The 27134-nt window shown below is 34.9% G+C and overlaps 1 protein-coding gene across 2 annotated transcripts in view; it reads left to right on the forward strand.

The window, feature by feature from the left end:
* Positions 1–27134, forward strand: part of fbxw4 (F-box and WD repeat domain containing 4) — a 59110-nt gene that overhangs the window by 956 nt on the left and 31020 nt on the right. For both annotated transcript variants that reach the window (NM_131521.2, XM_087278438.1), the window contains 4 exon segments: positions 1333–1428; positions 1848–2033; positions 4277–4409; positions 5580–5674. In NM_131521.2, coding sequence (NP_571596.1) covers positions 1333–1428; positions 1848–2033; positions 4277–4409; positions 5580–5674 — 510 coding nt within the window.

The following is a 27134-nucleotide window of genomic DNA, read 5'->3' on the forward strand; positions in this document are numbered from 1 at the left end:
GAAATATTTGTATAAATATATAACTTTTTAGTAGGATATATTTGGAAGTCACTGAAAGATATTTACTTATTTTAACTGTATTTAAATATTATTACTTACAGATTTACTCCAAAACTAGCAAAAGACTGACATGTTTGTTTTTGACTTTACAGAAGCCCCATGGCCATTAATATAAATCTAAAAATAAATTTAGCTTAAGTGCCTGAATTTGATAACATTTTTGAAGGTTATGTAAACATAATATTCCTGACAATTAGTTGAAAAAAAAAATGTTATTGGCATATAAAGAGATAAAACCTTTTTCTTCAAAACTATTTTACCAGCCAAAATGACTGCATTTTTTTTTATCATTTATGAAACCCAAATAAATAAATTGAAAGCTATTTTCTCAATTTGTTTGTAATTGGTTTTGTAATTTTTCAATTCAATGAGTTACAGCTCAAAATACCCATCAGATTATTTGTTATACCTTTTTAAATCTGGAAAATTTCAGCTATTATGACACAAGCTCTTTTTGTTGCCTGTGATTTTATTGCATTTGAGCTGGTTCTTCCTGCCCACCATTCATACGTGCATATCAGAGCTGTAGCCTTCCTGTAGATAAATAGCACAGTGACAGAAAAGAATGAAGAAGACTACTATTACTACAATAAGAACTCTACCAACGGTTATTTGATATATTTGTTGTGGAGTTCATTCAAGCTTTTGTGCAATGATGAGTCACACACAATGTCGTTACAATGTCTGCGCACACAAGGATACATATGTTTAACTTTGCACGATTGCAAGTTACAAAATAAACATGATTTAGCGTCCTCAAACCCGGATTAAAGCATCTTCTTTTATAATTGTACTGACACAATACAGCTGTGGTGATAAAATACGTTTCTATTTTACTGTAATTAAAACATGTGCTGTTTTAAAAACATTTTAAACTTGTACAACTTATTTTTGATCACATATAATGATGATTGATGATCACAGTGAGCTGAACAAATCTTATAATCCTAGTTGCTTTGCGTACGTCCTTTATTGTTGATATGATTAAATGCGTTACTATGGAGACATGTTTATACGTGTCTGTCAATCAATTCGGTAAAAAAACGACTATGTGCCATTGCAGCCGGCCTCAAGATGATACCAATTTGGATTCTATTTTAACATCAGGAAATAAAAAAAGAGACTTTTTGTACACAGTTCTGATTTTATTAAAGGTGTTTTTTAAAGCCTAGCCTAAAGACAGCACCTCTGGCTTAATCTTAAAAATTATCTAAAATAAACTCAAATAAGGCCAACCGTAAATCCTCTGATTATTCTTCAATTTTGTTTCAGGTGTCATTCAGTTCCTCTTAAGGATAGAGTGAGAGTGTCCCACAACTGGACCCATGGAGTTTGTCGTAAGGAAATCCTTTTGAAATGGAAAATTAAGTGAGTTCATATTTCAATATTTTTATTATCACACTTTTTTACTTAGACGGCATCAAAACTGTGCATAGATAACTTAAATCAGATATGAAATAACTAGCCATAAGCTGATGCAGAAATACAGTAGTTTAAACAATATGGCTACACTTCGTCCCACCCCGTCCTGTGAAAGAGAGAAGGGAAAAAGGGAATTCGAAAGTAAGCTGGAAGATGTCATGCTTTCATCGTCCAGCCCCAAAATACATATTTTTTCAGACGTTTATCCTCTGACTTAGAGTGTGTAGTTGACCTTGCCAATATGGACAAGACATTATTGTGTTTTTTTATTAGCCTCCTCGTCACCTTAAGCCCCAAGATACAGATTGAACTACAGAAAAAACAAGCGTAGGAGTAATTTCCATTCCTTGATTGTTCGCCCACAGCTTGTTGCCGTGGATACAGCTGGACTGTGATGTGCTGTATCTCTCTCAGGCTGCAAACATCAGCGCGTACCATCTGAGAGCGGACGGGGGAAAGTTGCAGAACAGCCGAGTCGCCCTGTTCTCGGGACACCAAGAGGACGTCTGCAGATTCACTTTGACAGACACACACCTGATCAGTGCAGGAGGGTAAATGATCACTGCTTTCAGATAGTTGTAATGATCTGCTTCAGTCTAATTATTTAGTCTAATAAAAAAAAAAAAAAAAAAAAAAAATATATATATATATATATATATATATATATATATATATATATATATATATATATATATGTTATGGTTGTTGCCTTAATTATTAAATAAAATATAAATAAATAATCATAAGTCATCGAAAAGTAAGTGAAAAATTTGAAAAAAAAAAACTTTTTGAAAAAAACTCAGTAAAACTTGCCTTTATCAGGGTAACCATAATACATAAATAGATAAACAGCAAAAATCAGTCCAAAGCACTTAACCCTGAGCGCTTTTTGTTTGCTTTTGAATAAATAAATAGATTTTAAATAAATTAAGTACTATTTAAAATAAAAAAATATAATAAATAAATACTTATTTAACATGAGGAATTTTATTTTTATTAGCAGTGTGTGATAATTAAAAAGGTTTTAGTTTTATGTCTAAATAAATGAATGAATTAATTGATACAAGGGCATCACAGTGGCCAAGTGGGTAGCACGATTGCCTCACAGTAAGAAGATTGCTGGTTCGAGCTCCGGCTCCTGGCATTTCTATGTGGAGTTTGCATGTTCTCCCCATGTTCGCGTGGGTTTTCTTCTGGGTGCTCCAGTTTCCCCCTCAGTCCAAAGACATGCAGTATAGGTGAATTGAATAAGCTAAATTGGCCGTAGTGTATGTGTGTGAATGAGAGTGAATTGGTGTTTCCCTCTGTTGGGTTGTGGCATGAAGGGCATCCGCTGCGTAAAATATATGCTGGATAAATTGGCGGTTCATTCCGCAGTGGTAACTGATTAATAAAGGGACTAAGCTAAAAAGAAAATGAATAAATGAATTAATTAATACAATTATAATAATTATATTTTAAAAAGTAAATTTAAATGTAATTTTATTACTCATTCATTCATTGATTCATTCATTTTCCTTCAGCTTAGTAACTTATTTATCAGGGGTCGCCACAGCGGAATGAACCGCCATCATTTCATTACTAGTGTCTGATGATGAAAATAGGCTTAGTTTTATGTTCAAACCCTTTAAATGGTTTAGAGTGTTACCCATTTCAGAATCTAGCAGCCACTAGTATTCCACTGTTAAAAGAGGAAACAGGAATGTGCCTGTTTTGCTGCTTTATTTGTTATTGTGCCACTAGGTATTACCTAAATTTAAACAGTGTGAAAGATTAACTACAATAGCTCAGCCATGCACTTTGTCCTCACTTTGTGGTTTGAGGGTTTGGAGTAGTTTGTTGTTAAATAAAAACACTAAATGCGAAACGACAAAGCCTTTTTTAGGGTTCTGTGCATTTTGCTTCCTTCCAAAATTCAGTTTAAATATTTCCTCTTTTTTCTGTTTTCATTTTCTGTATTAATCTGTGACGGTTACTTCAAAGTTAACCAAACTTTTATTTTGATGGGCTGTCATAAATTTTCTGTGTGTATAATAGTTTTTATGACATAAAATAACAAAATACTCATGATGTTACTGTCAGAGCAGAATTAGATATAAAGAACATGTGTTACTTCGAACAGACACGCATGCAGATTTGACATTTGAACAGTTTATTGTGGTTCAAAATTCATAGGGTTGTCACGAAACTGGAATTCGCTAGCAGTCGATGCTGAGATTTTAAAAACGTCAATTTCCTGCAAACATTTGAGCGCTCAACAGAAATGACTGTGATTGGTCGTGAAGGTCATGAGTGTAAACACAATTACAGGGACACTGGAGAGTTTCAAAGTCTTGTCAATCAGCTGGTTTGTCTATAATCCGCAATCCGCTGTTGAATCGTGGCTTTAAAATGCTCCAGTGTTGCTGTGTCTGTGGTTATACTCAGTAAACAGCGGTGAGTTCGGTAAACTGATGACTTTCACGGCCAATCACAGTCTTTCTGTTGAGCATGTGAACACAGTGGCAAATCAGCGCTGTTTAGGAATGCACTCAACAGCGCTCAAATATTCACAGGAAATGGATGTATTTCAGTTTTCAGCATTGATTGGTATCGAATTCCAGTATTGTGTAGCATTCCAGGTAATACAGCTAATTTTATGACTAAATTTATGCTATTCCGCTTGCACATTCCGCATCAGAAAAAATTATTTTGTTTTATATTTCATGTAGGTTTATTTGCTATTTCATAATTAAATAAAAACAAATGCGGTGTTTCTCCTACCAATCATCACTCTGTTTGATTCATTTTTCAGAGATGGTAAAATAATTGTTCATGACAGAGGAAGTGATTACTCTGTGGTGTTTTATGGCCACAATCAGGAGGTGAATTGCATTGACTGTAAAGGTGCTGTGATAGTCAGTGGCTCCAGAGACAAGAGTGCAAAGGTGAGTTTTTTTTATTTGTTTTTTTTTTATTATGCTTTCATTAGTCTGTGGTTATATTTTGCATTGGCTTTTTTTGCAAGTCAGAGATTTCTAAAGGTTATATGTACCTTACATAAGAAATAATTGACAATGGACTGTTGAACTAGTAAATATTGTAAATACAGTATTAGTAAATTGTGCATTATTTTCTAATAATTCAATGGGCTAGAGTAAATTCTGCTTAAACTATGTTTATAAAACCTAAAGATTTTTTTTATCCTCAAATGAAGGTTTATGCTTCTCATCTTCATCATTTAGTTTTAATTTCATTTTTGAATGTTGTAGGCTGTGAAAAACTTCTGTCATTCAGCGTAGTCATATTTAACAGTAATGCGTTCAAGACCTTCCACCACTTTAGTTGTGTGCTTTCCTGAAAATAATTGCACACCTTACAATTATCATCAGCTGATCAGCCCTGTAGTATAAAGATAGATATTCATTTAGGTAAAAGAAACAGTTCATGGCAGCATGGTGGCTCAGTGGTTAGCACTGTCGCCTCACAGCACGAAGGTCACTGATTCGAGTCTGGGTCAGTGGACATTTCTGTGTGCAGTTTGCATGTTCTCCCCGTGTTAAGGTGGGTTTGCTCCGCATGCTTCAGTTTTCCCCACAGTCTAAAGTCATGCTCTTTATGTAAATTGAATTAACTAAAATTCGCCGTAGTGTGTGAGTGTAAGCGTGTAAATGGGTGTTTCCCAGTACTGGGTTGAGGCTTGAAGGGCATCTGCTGCATAAAACATATGCCGTAATAGTTAGCGATTTATTTTGCTGTGGCGACCTCTGAAATAGTGACTTAATTGAAGGAAAGTGAAATCTTTAAATCTGCCAATTTGGACTTGACCTAATCAGTTCAAGTCCAATTAAAGAATGCATTGAAGCTGCTGTCTAAAGTGACCCTGTGCTACTGCTTGGCTGTTCAGCTTGGTATTATATCATACTACAGTAGCATCCTGTTATAGCCGTTCTACACACTTATTTAGGAAACACGTTAGAAAGACATGAGAGTTTCATACTTTCTGAAGAAGCAATACATTTTTGTTTTGTTTTTTGTTTTCCACTGGCTGACCAGTGATGACCTTTTACTTTGAAGAAATTTAATGTATCCTTTTTTTGTTTGTGATTTCATTTTAGATTTGGGCTCTGACTCCAGATCGTTTTGGACAGTGCCTACATACAATCCCCACGTATGACAGAGTGTGGTCAGTGGCCATCAGTCCATCTCTAGGGTAGGTCTGACTTGTTGTGTTGTGACAGTTGTCATAGAGTTGTAGAGTCTTAGCAATGCTTACAATGTAGTCTATCAAAATCATCTCTCCCATGTTTGATGAATTTATGCCATCAGTCCTTGATTTCTGCTAATGGATAAAGGATATTCGATAAAACAATTTTCACTGTTTTCACAATTTCTTCTGTGGAAAGCAAAAGATGATGCTTTTAAAAATGTTACTAAATGAATATTTTTAAGACTTTTCTCAACATTTTTTTAATATTCCACAGAAGAAAGCATGTTGTATAGTTTTGCAACAACTAAAGCAAATATAAAGGTGGCAAAGTTTCAAAAGTCTAAAAATCTGCTAATAAAAGGCTACTACATTGTGTGTGACATTTCAAGTACAGCAGCTCTTTATCATACAACCTCAAATAGGTTTTGAGCAAAATGCAAGTAAGTAAATGGCTACAAAATTTGGGGAAAATACAACTTGTTTTGATTTTCCTTTAAAAGAAAATCTGACATTCAAAATACAATTTAATGTATTTTGTGTTTTTGTTTGGAAATTAATTTACATGACCAAGAAATTTTGAGGGCTGGACAAAATTTGTCAAACCTATTTTCTAAGTGCATTTTAAAAAGGGGATACTGTAGTCATCCCAGCGTAAACTAAAGAAATATAGGCGCGGTTTACACTAGTGCGTTTTTAGTTTTAAAACAGCGTTTTAGAATAAAAACGATCCGCGTCCACAGTAGTGTTTTACCCAGCGTTTCTGAACAGCTCTCAGTCTACATTAAAACGGAGAAAACACACATCACGTGACCACACACACAGACACACACACTCTGGCATGCGCTGCAGCGTGCTTTGAGCATATACCCACGAGCTGTGCACGTCAGACTGTTCATCAAGGATCTCCCGTTGGATCTAATCTCACTATGTTTGTTAAACGTGATATATAATTCATCTTGTTGTGTATATCTAACCACATATTCCCCGACTTTGGTCTTTTGAATCTATTACTTGTTCTCAGGTAACGTGTTTTGGCTGAGCGCAAGTATAAGTTAGGTTAATATCTTAATTAATGTAACCGCGGACACACCGATTATGCACAAGTTACTGATTGCTTGACTTTTTTTCTCTATTGTATAAAATTTTTGTACTTATTAAAACTGATATTCAGTGAAAGAGGGCGTATGTTTCGTATTTTCAATGAAAACGAAAGGAGGCATTAATGTTATAGGCTCCATTTTGTTATAAATATGCATGAAGATGATGCTCATATTAAGCAGCTACACGGCGCCTCAACATTTTTGATGTCTGTTAAGTTGCTAATATCAAAAATGAAATAGCAGTTCCTCACATCATGTTTTCATTTCATTAAGACAGTAAAACAGCATAGCCAGGGTGATGTGAATGACTTTATAAAGTACACTCCGGAGTTTGTTTTCTATATCAAACTTGCGAAGTCTGAACTTACATGGAGAGGAGTGTAGGCTACTTAAAATTGAGGAAAAAGCCCCAATCAGAGAGGCGAATTTTGGCAGCCCCACCTTCGTTTTCAGATGTCTCCGTTTTCCCCCATCCACACTGAGACGGAGCAGCAGCGGTCTCTCCAGTGTTTCCAAAACGCTTTGTTTTCGGGGCTCGAAAAATTCGGTGTAGAGTGGATGGATGGCGTAACCGTAGCAAAACTTATGCGTTTTCAAACTAAAATGCATTAGTGTAAACGGGGCTATAGTCTTGTGAAAACATTGTTGTCTAACACGTTTGTGATGTGTGTTTAGGCATCTGTGAGTACTTTCCAACTAGAGCAACAATAGCACTTTACAGAACTATTTGTTAACAGACGCACAATATAGATTCACAGTGACATCGCCACAACTGGCCTGACATGCATAATACAGTGTTTTTAGTTATTTCTGCATGTCCATGTTAAAAGGGATCATTTTAACAACATTTTAATCTATACCCAAAACATTTAGAAAAAAAAACATTTCCATTATTATAACATTGTCATTGAAGCATAGGCTATAAAAATATAAAAATTGCCAAAGTGTGAATCTTTTAATACAGAAAAATTTAAATAACAAACATTCATGCTCCAGGACTATACATGGTGCTTTTTAGGCATATTTGTGACCCTTGACCATAAACCAGTCATAAGTGTCATTTTTGGATTTTTACATTATTGTGCTGAGATACAACATTTGAAAATCTAGAATCTGTGAGTTAAAACAAATCTAAAGATTGAGAAAAATCACCTTGAAAGTTCTACACATTAAGTTCTTAGCCATGCATATCACCCATCTGAGTTTTGATACATTTACAGTAGAAAATGTACTAAAAATCTTCATGGAACATGATCTTTCTTTAAAATCACAATGATTTTTGGTATTAAAGAAAAATATATATAATTTTGATCATCCATACAATGTATTTTTTGGATATTGCCAAAAAACTTAAGTGGTGACCTTTTCTTGTCCAAGGTCACATTTGTTGCACTGATCATGTTATGCTCACACATTCTTCCTTTAGATTAAGTTGAGCTACTCAAAGTTTTTTTTCTATGAAACCTTTCACTAAAACTTGTTAACAAATGTGAGATTACTCATTCTATTTGAGATTACAGCATAGATTATATTATATCATGTTTTAAGTCACAAATATAAGCATTTGACTAGCGACCTCAGACTCTCATTCCCCTCTGCCATTTCCACTCGTCCATGGATCGTCTCACTGGTTAGACATTATTGGTTTGATTCTGCCACATACCCACTGGTTTCCTCTGTCCTTCTCCCCATATGAATCACCAACAGACCTGAACATCAACCTTTGCTTTCATCAAAGCGAATTTGAGATCTTTCAAATAATGAAAGTATCAGTGAGTTTTAAGGAGCGGGCGGTGGGGGTGGCAGAATCGTTACGGCTCGTGAGGTGAAGTGGTCATAGACAGGGCAACCCAAAGCAGGTGGCCAGACCCCTTTTTTAATACGTACTCTTCAATTTATTGCCATGCCATTGCTTTGAAGTCAATTAGCTCACACCTCTGAAATGCAGATGCAGAAGAATGTCATCCCGGCCCCTTAAAGCTTAGAGAGCAGAATCTCATAGTGTGGAAAAAGGCCTTAAAATGTCCCCTACGCTGTTTTCGACTCTCACCCGGACAGTGGCGATGCATCATGGAGTGTTTCTTTGTGCTTTTAAACACACCAATGTGTTGAACCTTCCAGCTGATAAATCGTTACAAAGCTCTTTCAGTCTACAAGTGGTTAACTGTTTCTCCTCTGATACATCTGGGAAGTCTTTCGATGTGATGAGCTGTTTAAACAAGTGTGGGATGGAGTGAGACAGGCGAAGTGGGAGAGAGGAAAAAGCGTGCAGGATATTATGGTGAAGCAGGGTTGCCTTTGATTGCTCGGCCATGTAGACTCCCACACGCTTAATGACACGCAGGCACATGAAGCTGTAACACTAGCGCAGAGCCTCCACCTGCCCCTGATCCGTCAAACGCACCTTCACGGCACTGCTGAAGAAATGGAAACACTGCGCGCTGGGAAACACTAAAAGACACCGGCCGCCCCTTGGCTGCGTTCTCATCTTTTGTCACTATCGAGTCTGTCCGTGTGTAGCGGAAGAAAGCCGCTTGCTACTTGAGCAGATGCAATGGTTCAACGCTGTTTTAGTCACTCAGCCGAGTTATTAATCCCCGCTGCCTCATCTCCACAGTCACAAATTTAGATTTCAAAAATAAGAGACGATTATACACATCATTAATTCTCCAATTTGATGGCTGAAATAGCAGGCCCCTGAAACAGACTGCTGGACTCAGATAATGAACCACACTTCTTTTTGTGTTATTGAAGTTGACTTGAAATCAAGTTATCAGGAGGTTTCTAACTTTTCAATGCAGCCAAACTATTTCTAAACATATATAGGCAGATATATTTAAAATATCCTTTTACTCAGTCAAAATTAATAAAATGAATTGTTAAAGTATGCTGCTATTTAAAATAATGAAGAGGCTTGGGACGATAACCGATTTTAAGGTTTACCATGGTTTGGAAAAGAGTTTTTTAACCGCAAAAAATTCTCTTATACTGTTTCTAAGGTGTAGTAAGTTTTTTTTTTATGTGTTGTAAAGAAATCTGTGCTTTTGAAACCAATAAAGACAGCAGAAGTAAATTATTTATTTTAATTATTTAGGCTGACATGTTCACTTTTCCAAAATAATATGAATGTTTCCTAAAATTTAATATATTGTTTTAAATAGGGGTTTTTACATGGACATTTAAAAGTATTTACTTTAGAGCAGTAATTACAATATCATTATACCGTGAAACCGTGATATTTTTATTCAAGGTTATCATACCGTTAAACATATACCATGCCTAATAATGAATATTTAGTTTAGTATGAATGCACTAAAATTCTCAATTGTTTACTAAAAGTGATTGAGAAGAGCTTGCAAAAAGCTTTTTTTCTAGGGATGTCTCAATCAGGTTTTTTTGCCCTCGAGTTGATTTTGAGTATCTGCCGATACCGAAACCTGATCCGATATTTCTATAATACATATGAAAATGATAAACAAGAGCAAAGAAACCGATCCAGAATGTTCCTTATTTTTTTATTTAAGTCACCTTATTTTACCATTTAACTCTGTTAACAAATAGAGCACTTCTGTGAGGTAGCTTGAACATAGTAAATAAAATAAATTCTTCACTTTTGGACTTTAGTGCAACAGTAAATGAACAAAATCTATTCTAAAAATAAATAGCACCTCAGCTTAAAGTACCCAGCTGGCATGTAAACAAAAAATAAATAAAAGTGCCACAGTGTTTGCAAAGCCAGTAATGTGCTTACGTCCGATTCCGTTCGAGTCTAAAACCGCGTGATCGGGCCCAATTTCTGATCACGTGATCAGATCTGGGCGTCCCTACTTTTTTTTTCTTTATTTAGGATGAATTTTCTTCTTTTAAACTTTCCAACTTTCCATTCGTTGCACACTGTAAAACCCAATAGTCAACTTTATAAAATGTAATGAGTGTAGTTAACTCAAAATTGACTGAAAGTTATTTCTACGCATTTGAAAAGACCTTTGAACTCAGTGTTGAAGGTACTGAGTTAATTAAATGCCTCATTACTTCAGCTTAAATGAATTAAGTTCACAGTACTCATTAGGATTAGTTTTAGAACTTAAATGGTTTGTTACAATCGGTTTCCTCAAACAGTTTCAGTTACCTTAATTTTCTGGGTTTTTTAGTGCATAATCAATCAATTAGAAGAAGTAATATTGATGTTTCCATCAAAATATCATTCAGCAATAACATTTGTAATATTGATAGTATTACATTACATTTTTAAATACAAAAAGCCAGAAAAAAATGGACTGCTACAATTTACAATGTTTTTTTTAATCAAATAAATAGTCAATAAATTAACTATACCAACTCATATTTTCGAAATATATTTACCGGGAGAATTAAGCATTTTATTAAGTAATATAACATAATTTAATTCTTAGTTTTAATTTAATTGTTTAAATAGTAATTAAATAATTTTGGTCAGTTGATAACATACATGCTTGGCTGTTGTTCAAGTATTTGTAACTGTCATTAGTATAATAAAATATGTCCGCTCTTTAAAAAACACAATTAATGATTAGTTAAATGTTATGTATTTATTCTTTATTGTTTATCCAAGACTTTTGGTACACCCCAAAGTCCTGTAGCAAGACCTTTCACAGTTTTGAAAACTCTATGCAGATTTTTGAAATGTAACTATTGCAAGAAACTATCAAGAAGACTTCATTATTTATTTTTAGATTCATATATTTTACACACTTTTATAATATACTATCCAATAGCTGATATTTTGGAGACTGTTTTCCGCTTCAGAAGATCCCTTTCCTACTTTTGAGCTCCACCAATTAAAAAGCAACAGATGTCCTCTAATTGAGAGTGTGTTCTGCTTTCAGTCATACAGCAGTCAGGAGCTGAAACAGTAGACGGAGAGGGTTTCAAAATAGTGCTTTGCGCACTGTGTTTTAATTTGGAAACCTGAAGGAATAGATTGCGAGCTCTTGTGTTGCAAATGTAATTGTTCCAGCTTCACGCTTGAGGTATCTAAAGGACAAGGAGCAAGAGAGGAGACGCTGCAGTGAGCAACGGGTCCGGGAGAAAGGGTGAGGGACAAAGAAGAGAGAAAGAACAGAGAGAAAGATGTAGAAAGAGTGTGCATATGGTCGCCTCTGACACTCAGGTGTTAGGGGCCGTATTGTTCCAACCCAATGCAGAATCACACTTGTGTATAAAACAAAAGAACCGTGGAAGAAAATATAGGCTTTTTTTCTCGCACCATTTGCTTAGATATTGATTTGTGTTTTGTTTTTAACTCCTCGTTGGTCCAAAAAAGTTAGATTTTTTAAATCTGCTTACTAATCCAAACCTCTCCTTCTCTTCTTTTTTTGTCATGTAATTAAAAAAAAAAATTATGTTACTCCTTTTGACATACTCTGTTGTTCATATGTAAGCCAGGTATGACGTAGCATTTTGGTGACTCATATTTAATTTACAAAGGTGATTTTAAATGCATAAAGAGCATAATAAATGCAAGTGTCTACTTTAACATTTTAAACTTAGGAGAATGAAATGTTAAAATATGATGATTATTGTTGTTTTAATGAAAACAAAATGTATAAAACCTTGTAGATTGAAAGTTCAAGATTCAAATGAGACTTAATTCATATTTTGGAGCACTTTTTAATGTGCCATTGACTCATGTTGATGATTGTTGTGAACAGATTGTTTTGGCTTATAAACGATTGTTAAATCTTAATGAGATTTTAGTGGGTGTCTTCTGTAATAGCAAAAATGTATGATGCAAGTCTTTTGTTTTTTTCTTGAAAAACCCTTTTTCGTCTGACCTATTTACATATGATATCTGTGAAATGGGAAGACAATTTTATGGAAGACAAATTACTTTTTTATCCCATTTTTTATTTATAAAATAATATGTGTTTTAGATTATTATTTATCATTTTTAATTAAGTAATTAAAAAAAAAAATTTGGTCAGATGACAATGTACATTTTCCCAGTGATTAGTTACAGCTGGAAGGGCATCCGCTGCGTAAAACATATGCTGGATAAGCTGGCGGTTCATTCCACTGTGGCAACCCCTGATTAATAAAGAGACTAAGCTGACAAGAAAATTAATGAATGATTGACAATATACATGTTTGGTTGTAGTTTAAGGAATTGTAACTGTAATATATATAGTAATATCTGTCCATTCTGTCCAGAAACAAAATTAAAGAGTAAACTATTATGCATTTATTGTTCTTCATTATTTATCCTGGACATTTGGTACTGCCCAAAGGTCTGTAAAAAGACCTTTTGCAGTTTTAAACACTAAGCAGATTTTTAAAAGTGTTGCTGGAAACGGTTTCTGACTTTAATATTTATTTTTAGATTCATATATTTTGCACACTTCTTAACTATAATCAGAGACGGATTTAGTGATTTTGGGGCCCTAAACAATTCCAGCCAGGGGGCCCAAAAGATCTAAAATGTACCTTTTGTACTTAAATTTGTATTTATTTATTCATTATTATTTTTTTATTACTAAATGAACTATTTAGTTTTTAACTTTACTAAATCTTTACTAATTTGACTGGTCCATAAATCTGGTCCATAAATCTGCACTGGTCCATGATTGAAGATAAGGAACACATTTGCCCAGATGTAATTATTACGTTGAAATTAAAATTTTTATATCCTCACAGTACAAAATATTATAGAACACAATGTTATATATAATTTATAGTATCATTTATACTTATTTGGGGGTCCTCAGGCTTACCTTGCTTATTGGTTAAATTCGCCCCTGACTATAATATACTAAATAATGTAAGTTTTAATAATAAATGTGATCAGATGATTACTTTCCTAATTCTTTTTTTTTTGTCAAGAAAGAGATTAACACTTCTGAGAAAGAGTGCATTAAATTAATCAGTAGTGACAGAAACAATGTTACTAAAGATGTGTATTTGAAAGAAATGTTTTTATTTTAAAACATTGCTTCATTATAAACAGTAGTTTTTTTTTACCCAATGGCCAGCAAGAAATGTTTCATTATTTATAATATAACACAATTTTATATGATGACTTGTTTTATACATTATATATAAGTGGAATTCAGAATACTTAGTTCCATGTTCACGTACATTTATGTTATTTAAAAATGCTTTTTCAGCCATATTTTGGCATTTTATTTTCACAAAACTAATTTGAAACATTATAAAAAGTATTTAAGTAAACACTTCTGAGAAAAAGGGCAATAAATTGATCAGCAGTAACAGAAAAAAATGTTACTTAAGTTTTGTATTTCAAACAAAAAAAAAAAATTCTATTAAAAATTAAGTTAAGCCACTCAACCATTTTCAACATTGCTAATATAACAATTAGTTCTGAAGCATCAGGTAAAACCTGCTAATAATGACTGCTAAAAATTCACCTTATCTCCTTCTAAACCCTCCCTCTCATTTTGCCATCATTTTTTTTCCAAGGAACGTTATCTCAAGGTCTGTTAGTGGGATATTCCGGCTGGAGTGAAATGCCAAGGCTGCCTGTCATCTATCTTTTGTCGTCACTGATCCTAAGCATATCCAGTGGCCCTTGTCCTATTCCTGATATTGCTTTTTTACAATTTTGGTGCCTGGGCTTTTCTCTGCGCTTTATTTCTTTAATATTGCACCATCTTCCCAGGCTTTTTCGGTAGGTATATTAGAGCGTAATGTGTGCGAGCGATGGGCAGGACCGGTCCTGTGCAGACTTGAAGAACACGGTGGCGAATGCATGACTTTCACAGCTGATGTTGCAATGTGAACGCCAGCTCTGAAATTCCCTAAATGGTGTCATATGGCTAGCGGTCCCAGCCTTAACTGTGAGACCGCTCCAAAAAAAAAGGCCCCTCTCCCATTGCGAAGGTAATGGGCACTCTGGCTCCCTGCATTGTTCTCATTTCACTCCAGTGGCTTGCTCTTCTGTTCTGAATTCCATTTACAATCTCATATCAAAGAGACAGCAGCGGCCATGTTGAAGTAGGAGAGACAAAAAAAAAAAAACGGCATTCACAGCAACCCAAATGATTCCTGATTCTTGATCTGTAACCCGTGAGCTTGACTGGTTCATCCCCCCCGCTCCAGCCCCCCTCATCTCAGTCTAGTCTTTGTCTGCCATGTCAGACTTCAGACTCTCACCCCAAATGTTGATTCATCTGCTCCTGTGCGAGGAAAGGCCCTGATTGCTACTAATGGCCTCTGATTAGCATACATTCTATCTTAAGGACACTGTAGGACTTCGAATGACTCGTTCAGTTGGTAATGTGGCTCTCAGTGGAGAAAGCAACTCTTTCATGTCTTTCAGTTGCTTTTAATTGGAGCTAAAATTGGTTGACAGTTTACATGGCAATTAACCTTTTCTCTACTATAAAAATAGTGGCTTGACTTTTTTTTAGCGAAATGTGTGTTTTAAGGCTTAAGTAAGATCTGTTAGATGTATTGGTAGAAAACTTGAGGTACACAAAAACATCTTTTTGCTGCTTGTTCAAACTACTTAAAATAAGCTGAATCATCTCCTATTTTGAGGAACAACTTAATTGCTTTATGTTCAATTTACTTAAATATGTAAAAATGGTTAAGTTAACTTAATTGATTGTGTTCGGACAACATGAAGTAATTGTGTGGGACCCAGCATTTTTTTACACTGTATCGCTGTATGGAATTGTGATTGTAGATGGAAAGTGTTTTTTCCCCAAGCATCAAAACAGTATAAATGTAATATAATCGTGTATTTTTTCAGAGCAAACATAATTATCAAACTTTTTTTTTTGGTGATATTTTGTTTTATTTAACATTTATAAGAAATTAAAAATCAGTACAATACCAGTAAAAAGAAGAAAAAAAATAGTACAGAATAATTGTCATTAACCCATGTAGTCATAGGGCTTGCTGTTGGGTTAATGAAAAGGTCTCCATTATATTAGAATATCCAAAAATAGCCCGATTGTTGTCAGGTTGGTTATTGGTTCCAAAAGCACTGGAAAACTACTAAAAAATGTTGGACCAAAACTCATAAAGAACAGGACAAAACCAAAATAAATGTACCGTTGTCCCTTCTGCCCCACCACATCTGTCACATTTAGGAGATACAGAGGAAAATATTTTATTTAATCTAGTTTTAGAGAAATTAAGTCAATGTAAAACTTTAAATTGGAATTATCAAACATTTTTACTGTGTTGTTTTTTTTATACCATCTTTTTTACTACAGACTGGCTACTAAAGTATATAATATCAACAGCTGTTTATCTTAGAAAAATAATCTTGTTGTAGATATTTAGAACAGAATCATTTGAAGATATATGATTATATATGACATATCAAGTCTATTTAGGAATCTAATTCCTGTCCCAAATTGTCATTTTAAATTATTGTACTTCATGCTACAATCCTTTAAATCGCAAGATTTTACTCAATGGCCAGCAAGAAATGTTCCATAATTTATAACATAACACAATTTTATATGATTACTCATTGTTTTATATATTTTAACCAGTGCAAATCAGAATAATTTTTCATTTTCACATAAATGTATGTTATTAAATGACAATTCAATGCTTTTTCCACCATATTTTGATATTTTATATTCGCTAAATTAATTTGAAATATTTCAGTATGCTTAAATTGAATTTCATATGCTCTCTATGTAATTTATTTTGTAGATGTAATCCCGAAATAGGATGCATTCTGTTTGAAAGGGATCAAGGCAATATCATTTCAAGTGAATTGTTTTAATTGAAAGGTTTAGGGTCATTAAGAATGAAAGACAAAAATACTTGTTTCAAATGATTTCTCATTCAAAAAAATGCCGTATAATCATCAAATTAATTTTAAAAACATATACACACTTATAATACTAGTATGCATTGTTTCTTGAGCACCAAATCAGCATGTTAAAGTAATTTCTGACTCTGAAAACTAAAAAAAATGGCTGCTGAACATTCAATTTGCCACCACAAGAATTATTTCCTGGGATTTTTAGTAATATTTCACAATAATACTGTTTTTGTTATAGTATTTTGTTAAAATAAATTTTAACCCAAACTTTAGCTTATTGCTGCGCATAAATGGCTCTTCGGTGTTTAGACTTTCAGCAGTGAATATTAAACTAAACTGAACTCAACCGAACTGAACTTAAACTGACAACATTTCAATTCACCATAATCTTCTATGTGAAGCTGCTTTGACACAATCTACATTGTAAACGTGCTACAGAAATAAAGATGAATTGAATTGAACAACATATTTTTAATCCTATTAATTTTTGATTCATTATTTTGTACTGTACACCTACATTTTCCCTGGGCATCATCTTATATCCTCTGTGCATGCCATCCTTCACAGCTCCGTCTGTCTAATCCATTCTCTGTCATTCTCTTTTTACCAGTAGATGTAGAATTAGTAGGGAGCGCCTCTTCTGATAAATAGTTTCCTGTAGTGTCAGACATGACAGATTTTAGCCGACAAGATGTGACTTGTTGAGTCTGGAAGAATCCATCCAGTTCCGTGTAACACTAGCCAGAGTGTGTGTAAAAAAAGTACATCTTCTACACATCCTCCACACAGAGACCCTGTCAGGTGGTTCATTAAGCTTGTTTGACAGAAAGTTGTCTGTTGTTAGTTTGGTGTCAGCACTTCATTTGCGGAGATAGTCCAAAAAGCGCAAACTTTAGTCTGAAATCTGCGATTTGCCCTTGTTAATCTATCAGATCCACATTCGTTTAGCTTATCGGACATTGTTTAATCGTAGTTTAGATGAAAAGGCCTCGCTTGGACGATTAAATGTGCTTGTTCTCAATGGCCGATGAAAATAATCATAAATAATTTGGTGTCATCACCCAGGGAGTTCTTTTAAACAAGGATAATCAATGTCTTACGCAGGGAATCTAAACACAGATAGCAGATCATTTTGTTCTTGTATGTTATTATAGGATCGTCCGTAACTGCATGGACAGAAGCGCTCCGTCTAACTGCCTCACAGTACGCACTAGCTCAGCAGTAGCAATGAGCCCACCGCGACCAGGCAGGGGGGATGAAAAGGAGCAGGGCGCAAGCGTCAAAAAGAGAAGCAACCCCAAGGAGAAGTGAAAAAGGCTTCTTTTCGGGGAGGCCTGTTTTGTTTAGAATTGGTCAAGCACAACTACAAAGATGTTGCAGGGGTACTGCCTTTGAAATTTTCCAAAAGAAAATGATTGTTGGATAAACCGCCCCCAAAACGCCACTCTCTGGCAAACGGAGGGAGTGTGACCTATGACCCTCAGTATGAAAGTACAGCGAGACGTACCCCTCTATACCACCCTAAGCTCAACCCGCCCCGATTTCACCCCCTTTGCTCCACCTCATTCAAGCAAAAAGAGTGAGAGAGAAATTCATGTCATTCATTTTGCTTCTCATCTCTCTCTCTCTCTCTCTCTCTCTCTCAAGGCTGGGAGGGTGAGTCGTGTCTTAGGAGTCAAGAATTCAATTAGTTAAAAAAAGGCGAAAAAACAAGAAAGAAAGCAAGAAAAGAAAGAGTCTGCAACAATAAAGCGATAACGGACAGAATGTGCGTTCCCACACGTTAAATACAGGGCGCTTACTACTGAAAGCACAGCATGGGAGCTATAGCCTCTGACTGCAGGTGGTGTCCTGAATAATTGCAGTCAATATGCCCCTTCTATGCAGGCTTTGCACAAGCAGATCATTACACACATGCCACATACAGGTGTTCCCCAGGCGCATTTGAGATGGAAACTTTTGTTATTCCCTAAAAAGCATTTTTTTTGGGAGCTAAGAAGTTTGCTTTGAGAGTTTAACTCTGTGGCTGTGGTGTTATGCAAGACTGTCTGTGCTTTATTTAAATGGATAGAAATAGCCTGTTGTCATAAAATGAAAAAAATAATCACAATTTAACCTAGAATGTATGGTCACACTGTATATTCTGTCATAACTTTTTTGCTGTTAACAAACTTATGACTGTTAACTCGATAAACTTCTAATTTGCTGCAATATTATCAGGGTATCCGCAGGGTCTTAAAAAGTTTTAAATGTCTTAAATTTCAAAAAGCAAATTTTAGGACTTTAAAAATCTATTTGGGCAAACACCCATATAATCACTAACAATATAAAATGTTTTTTTTTTTTAAACTCTATTTACTTTTTAATATGGTTTAATTACGTTCCTTACAAATGGTTTCACTATCTTCCTTCATTAGTTTTTAATATTTTTGGGGGTTTTAACTTGGTCATTAAAAATCTTTAGCATTTAGCCTTGTGTAAGTCTGAAATTTCATTCATTATGGTCTTAAATGATCTTAAAAAGGTCTTAAAAAGTCTTAAATTTGACCTAATAAAAGCTGTAGAAACTATGATTATGGTTTAGGATTAGAAGGTTTAGGAATAATAATATGCAGATTATACACTTTGTAGGTAAATAAAAAGACACAATCTTAGTAATTGCAGGGAATAGTTGGGTAACTGAAAATAGGTACTGTTCATTTGTTTTATACAAGACAATAAAATTAGAGACTCAATTTTAAATGACAGTTTGAATCAGATTTTGGTGAATTGTTAAAAGGCATTGCTGAGTTCACAGCTAAATCCCTTGTGATTACCTCATTTGTCAGTTATGTCTAGTTTCTGTATATCTTTATCAAAGTCAAATTCATTCATTCATTCATTTTCTTTCGGCTTAGTCCCTTTATTAATTAGGGGTCGCCACAGCAGAATGAACCGCCAATTTATCCAACATATGTTTTATGCAGCGAATGCCCTTCGAGCTGCAACCCATCACTGGGTAACATCCATACACTCATTCACTCTCACACACACACACACACACACACACACACACACACACACACATACACATACACGCACACTATGGCCAATTTAGCCTACCCAATTCACCTGTACCGCATGTCTTTGGACTGTAGGGGAAACCGGAGCACCCGGAGGAAACCCACATGAACACAGCAAGAACATGCAAACTCCACACAAAAATGCCAACTGACCCAGCCGAGTCTCGAGTTCATAAATTGGGTTGCACTGTAAACAGATCTAAATTCATATAACTCACAGATTTTTAAAGGTTTTTTATAGGTTTAAATGAGTTTTGGCCTGCTAAAAATATTCTTAAAAAGATTATTTATCAAATCGCATTTCTGTCCCTGTCTTATTTTTATTCTAGTGTGAAAAAAAAAAAAAACTGGCATTACCAACTATTGAAAAACTGCTTGTGATTAAAGATACATTACAATGTTTGGCATAATGAAAGGGCAAGGCAGTGGCGCAGTAGGTAGTGCTGTCGCCTCACAGCAAGAAGGTCGCTGGTTCGAACCTCGGCTCAGTTGGCGTTTCTGTGTGGAGTTTGCATGTTCTCCCTGCCTTCGCGTGGGTTTCCTCCGGGTGCTCCGGTTTCCCCCACAGTCCAAAGACGTGGTACAGGTGAATTGGGTAGGCTAAATTGTCCGTAGTGTAGGAGTGTATGTGTGTGGATGTTTCCCAGAGATGGGTTGCGGCTGGAAGGCATGCGCATGATATAATTTATATTAATATGTTAGTATTAACATGACTTGTAAGCTTAATTTTTAAATTAACTTATAAATAATTCATTTATAAATGAACATAAATAAAAAAAACATTCCAAACAACAAAACTGTGGCCAGTGAAAATGCGGAGTGGCTAGTAACTTTGAAAATCCAAAATTCACCATATCTAGTGAGCAAAAAGAGTTATTTTGTTTAGTATAAGCTTTGCAGTCTTGTCAACTGTACTCCTTTAAATGCATGACTTCTTTAAACAAAGGTGGATTCCGATAGGCTCTCATTATCATTCATTCATTTTCCTTCCTGCTTAGTACCTTTATTAATCAGGGGTCGCCAGAGTGGAATGAACCGCCAACTTATCCAGCATATGTTTTACGCAGCGGATGCCCTTCCAGCCACAACCCAACACTGGGAAACACCAATACACACTTTCACACACTTGACACACACTCATACACTATGGCCAATTTAGCTTATTCAGTTCACCTATATGGCATGTCTTTAGACTGTGGGGGAAAGTGGAGCACCTGTAGGAAACCCATGCGAACATGGGGAGAGCATGCAAACTCCACACAGATATACCAACTGACCCAGTCGGGGCTCAAACCAGTGACCTTTTTGCTGTGAGGCGATCGTGCTACCTACTGCACCACCATGGCACCCAATGTCATTCACCAGCTGAACTTCATTATTACTATTATTATTGTTATTATTATTATTATTATTATTATTATTATATACAATGACTTTTAAAACTTGAGCTAATATTAACATTCAACCTGCATAACATTCAACTTTTTTTTTAGGTTTGTCATTTTGTAATTGTTCAGATAAATCTGGCTCCTAAATGTTTAATATTAAGTAAAAAAATAATTTACGGCTCCCCTGTGAATCTTGTGCTCTGATAAATGTGTTTGTCATTTAATTCAATCATCATTTAGGCCATGCTTTGCGCAAACTTGCTGTTGCTTGATGTTTTTGTGTGTATTTTTTTGGGTCTAAATTGATGCGGTGCTGTTCCACTCGGCTAAGCAAAAGGTGGTGTATGGAATGTTCCTCTGACCTCAGATGCAGGGGACATGAACAGAAAGCCAAAAGGTCTGTGAACTCGGGTGTGAGCTGAAAAGGGGGGTTTTGGGGGAGCTGGGCTGGTGGACAGGGCAGGAGGGTCGACACAGAGAGGGAAAGAGAAAGACCCTGTCTATTGTGTTCCTCCAGCCAATATAAATACATCATAACCCTTTTCAATTCAAACATATTTAGGGACTAAGATGAAAGCACTCTAACATCCCCTTAAACAAAGCTAGGGGTCAGCTATAACAAATGAACAACATCCACTGCAAGGCCGAAGCACGGGGGGTTAAACTCCCTTTGAACCCTGTCTTTACCCATGGGCCTTAAGGAGAGACTAAGTTGCATTTGAGTTTAATGGATTTTTTTTTATTGATTATAAGTCCTTACACAATTATAGTCACTTTCACTGTATTGTTTTGGGATTTAATTTTATATAAATCATATTGTAGTTTTGCATCACTGTTACTATTTTATATGTTATTCTTGGCTGAAATATGTTTTTGTGAGGGTTATGTGTGTGTGTTTTTATTTCAGTTGTTGGATCTTTTTTGGGAAGTAAAATACATATTTAACAAAATATTTATATGAATTAAAAAAGGAAGAGTTGGATTGTTATTGCCCACTTTCTTCCTTTTTAACAATTTAAACCATTTAAACCAAAACAATTATCCATATTTTGTGATCTGCGAGTGTTTTTAAAGTATTTTGTTTAAGAAAGTCACTTATTTTGAAGTATTTTAGTAATTTGTAACAGTATTTTATAAGAATTAACACAATAAATCTTTTTTGGACTATAATTTATGTCATAAATCATTATATTATAGATCATTGCAGACCTGCAGACATTGCAGAAATGTTGTTTATAACTTTATAACATCAAATGTTGTCAGAACACACTAAAATCCCACAAGACAATCCAAAAAATTTAAAATAATGGAAAACAGCCATGATTTGGGAGCACAGGCAACTGTTAATGAACAATTAATATTTTTTAATAATGTTTATAGTGCGTTTATTACTACCAGCATGTCCGTGAATTTACTGAAACAACAGTTGTTTGTTAGCACTCTTAATAGTGTAGCTTTTCATACTGTAGTGTAGGTTTTTATCTGGTTTAGGTTGTTGACCCACTGGACTACCAGATGGTTAAACTGGTAGAACACCATGGACCTGCTATCATTTTTAAAGAAACAGCATGTCTACTTGACCTGGTTTTTCTAGCAGGTTTGCCCCATGTTAATGAGTTAATCTTAAAGAACTGTATTGTTTTTACTGATATTATTTCTGTGTGTATTTCTATACATTATATTTTGTAAAGATTTGTATCTCATGCTCGTAAAGGCTGCATTTGCAATCATATTATGAAATATTATTTCAATTTAATGTAATAAATATGTATAATGTTTTTCTTTTTTTGTTTTTAAAATACTTTTTTTCTTGGTGATGGGAAAGTCGAATTTCACCATTTTTTTCATTGCCACGTAATCTTTTTAGAAATGATTGAAAATATTTCTTATTGCTATCACTAGTGCTGCACAATATATTATTTCAACATCAATATTGCAATGTACACATTTGCAAAAGTCCTATCATAGCATGTGCAATGACCAGTCGTGACTATAGTTGAACAGAAACAATAGTTTTTCGTTGTAAAATTTTTCCTAAAAGTTTATCATTTGCAAGTTTTCAGACCTGTGATTATCATTAAGCATTTTAATACAGCTTGAAAGCGCAAGAAAGTCGGCTCAGTGGTGTAGTGGTTAGTGCATTGACACGTGCGCTCCGGTGCTCGCGGCGACCCGGGTTCGATTCCGCCTTGCGGTCCTATGCTGATCCTTCCCCTCTCTCTGCTCCCCGTGCTTTCCTGTCAATTCTCTCTACTGTCCTATCAAAAATAAAGGTGAAAGCCCCGAAAAAAGAATTATTAAAAAAAAAAAACCGCAAGACATTCTAACGTTTGCAGCTGTAAATTACACAGATTATTGATATATAATTAAAATGTATACAATGAATACTATTGAGTGATATTTTGCATTTAATTATTCAAGTTTTGTTTTTGAATACTATACGATTTCTCAAAAAATCAGAAAAGCACTTTTTATTTCATTTGCACGCATCTTTGTTCTTTTGTATTCATCTATGCTTGTTATTTGGGTAATATGTCGAATGTAACGTAGAATAATTCTAATCAACCTAAACTTATGAGTTCGTTCTCAAAAAAAAAGCTATTCAGGTCATCTGGTGAAATTGTATTTATCGCAAAATATATTGCAGAATAAATAAAATAACGCAATATTCATTTTTTTCCATTATCATGCATCACGAAATCATGTTTCATATCATTCCATATGGATAATTATTAAATATTTTTTAACAATATATTTAGGAATATTAGGATTTGTTTTATTATTTAACCACTTTATTTTAACATTTCATGACATATTTTAACATTACTAAGGCAAATAGTTTTAATAGTCAAAAACAAAAATATTTAAACAAAATATCTGATCTCTTTATAATAAAATAAACATAAGTGTTACGAGACTTTAAAAATGAACAAATAAAATGTTACAAAGTTTGTGCAATAGTAAAGGTAGATCAACACCTGTAAGGTGTAAATAATAATATTACAGTAAACTCGGTAAACAAAACAAACTATGATAATCAAATCTGCTTTCAAGTAAAGGAACCAGCCATCATTATTCAAATTGCAACATTACAAATAGTGAAGTTGGATGAATACATTACCCCTATGTTAAAAACTCTTCAAGATGGGGTGCTAGTGGCTGGGACGCACAAAAAAAACCCAAAAAACCAAAAAGTCAATCTGGCGACATTCATCATTTTTTATTTACAGTCTCTTTACTGCTGCTACGGCACTCAATTTCACATGTGTTGTTATTCTGACCTGAAGTGACAAGCGTATGGATTCCTTGACCATTTACAATGGGCTTTGCACTCACGCTCCCCTGGCGTCTCTCATAACTATGCGATCATCAAGTGTTTTCTCTGAGGATGACAAGTGTATGGAGAAAAGTAAAAAGATCTGCAGTGTTTGGATGCACTGTGTGTCTAAAGTAATTAGTCTGCCATTATTACTGAAATGTGGATATTCCATACAAAGTGTAAAGCAGATTGGTGATTAAAATATTATATTAATAAATATATCTGTTTAATAAATCTTTTTTGTTTAAATTCACTAAATTACATTGTCTATATTCACTGAGAAATGGATACAAATATTCATTTTCAAAATGGGGTGTACTCATGCTGAGTCACTTGTGCGCTGCTTGCACAACATGTGCGTGTCACCCTCATGTGCACGTCCTACAAGTCGTGTGCCTCCATTGGAAATGACAAACCGACACTCTAAGCTTATTGGCATTGCTTCCAAGGTGCTCAGCAGCCACATTTTAATAAAACTATAGCCTTCATACTGAAACTTCATACCGAATCTTTTTTTTTTTTAATCAATATTGACAATGGTGTTCGGTCAACAAATATCGATAACAATTATATCACCCAGACCTATTGTGCAGCTCTAGTTATCACTTTTCTGGTTGACATTTTTCTTTTGAAACATTTCTTTTTCAATGAAATAGTCCATTTCAGTTTGCGTTTAAAATACGAATAAATGAACAAAAACAAAAAAAAATGCATCAACTTTTCTTCTTCTTTAAATCTCTGTAGTGCATTTATCACATTTCCAGTGATGTGTGCGGTTTGGTAGGAAAAGCGCTTGCGGTGGTCGTGACCCAATATGTGTGGTTGCTTGTGTTGGTTTGGCACTAACAATGTTGTTACTGTGGAGTTCCTCTCCCAGCAGGGGCTGAATTAAAGTTTGTGTGACCCCGGCACTAATTTCATGCTGCACAGTTCCTCGAATAATGATGTCAGCTGATTAGGTTACCAAAATGGTTGTGTTGGCAGTGAACCCCTGACATGTTCTAATGATCCTGAGGCGTGCTGGGTTTTTTGGGGCAGAGGAGTTGGGGTTCGGGGTGGGCAGCGTGGGCTGAGGGGGGCTTTGGAGGGAGATTGTCCATGCCCTTCGGTTTAGAAGGGGGCGTAAGGTCGAGGGAAGGTGGAGGCACATTAGGCGAGAGAGAGGCTTTGACCTTTTACAGCTATAATATCACTAGGAGTCCCTTTCAGATCAATCAGAACTTGTCTGGCAGACAAAAATGTATTTAATTGTGGTGTTCTATTTTTCTCCTTTTCTCTCCCTCCCTTGTGTTTTTTCACAATCGGACTCACTGAGGGAGAAGTAATTGAAGTAATAGAGAGTAATAAGGGCTGGGAAGAGAGAGCTTTGGCCTTGCCCCTATTGTATCTTGTGTCACACGGGTTCAAAGGTCAGGCAGCCTGCATATTCTATTAGGGCGCACGGCCTTCATTGGGGCAAATGAGTTTACCCAACAGTAATTAAAATGCCAGCACTGGCCAGGCGAGCTGAATATGGTTGATGGGCCACCGCTAACTGGGTTGACAGCTGCCATGGCTGTCTTTGCCAATATGCTTGGGCCCTCAATGAGCAAACTAACTGAAGCCATCACAGACGTGAACGCATGTTCCCTCAACTTTACTAGCGCTCTCCCTCTCTTTCTTTCTGCTCTTTCACTCCATTTTCACACCAGAAATGGCTCTTTGCTCATGTTTCTCAATTTTTTTCAAGTCTTTTAATGCTGGGGTTTTGTTTAGGACAATGTTTTTTTATTTAATAGATTTTTTTTTTAATTCTGCTCTGAACTCCAGTACATCCCATTGTTCAAATCTACAGTGCTCAGCATGAGTACACCCCATTTTGAAAATAAATATTTGTATCCTTTTCTCTGTGAATATAGGCAATGTATTTTAGTGAATTTAAACTAAAAAGATTTATTAAACAGATATATTTATTAATATAATATTTTAATCACCAAACATATTTAGAAATTGAAAGATAATACAATTAAATTTAAGCAAAATACTGCAATTTTTTTTTCAAATTTTTTTGCTTCTCTTGTTTTTTTCTCTTTTTTTAACTGTGTATTTAATATTTTTCTATAACATAAATTTGAGCGTACTCATTTTTGGACCATTAATCATAAGTTATTTTGTTAGATAAGCTCCAGATTTGGCTTCAGTACTGACTAATCTAATGTATATGCACTAATATAATACTGTAGACCTTCGTATTAAAAATATGACTTTAACAGATAGATTAGCGAGGGGTGGACTTATATCACTGTAGAGTCTGAGTCTATCTGCTTTGTCTCCATTTTCAAACAAAGGAGAACTAGCTTCAGGTTGATCTTGTCACAATTTTAGTGTGACTTTTTTGGTTCGGTTTGTAGTTAATTTTAAGTTAACAATTGAATTCAAGCATGCCATTTCATTCACATCTAACCAAGTGCCCCTGTGCTTTTTCACATTTCAGAGCTTTGTATTTTGTTTATGTATAATGTTTTTTAGTTATATTTCATGTTATATTTTAAAAGACTTGCTGCGTTTTTGTTTGATTGAATTAGTTCACCTCATCAACTGTTTCAAAAACTATATACAACTGTGTGTGTGTGATATTTTTCCCTTCCATTATCAAATGACACATGGCTCTTAACCTTGTGTCTTAGGTTTTTGACATGCTTTAACTTTTTTTTTCTCAAGCCATTTTATGTTTTATGTCTAACAAACCACAAAGTATGTGTATGTGAAATATTATATAGAGATAAATAAGTCTGTAAAATAACAGAAAATGGGCTGTCAGTTTATTTGAA

This window comes from Danio rerio, chromosome 13 (genome assembly GCF_052040795.2).
Source record: "Danio rerio strain M-AB ecotype USA chromosome 13, GRCz13ab, whole genome shotgun sequence".
NCBI lineage: Eukaryota > Metazoa > Chordata > Actinopteri > Cypriniformes > Danionidae > Danio > Danio rerio.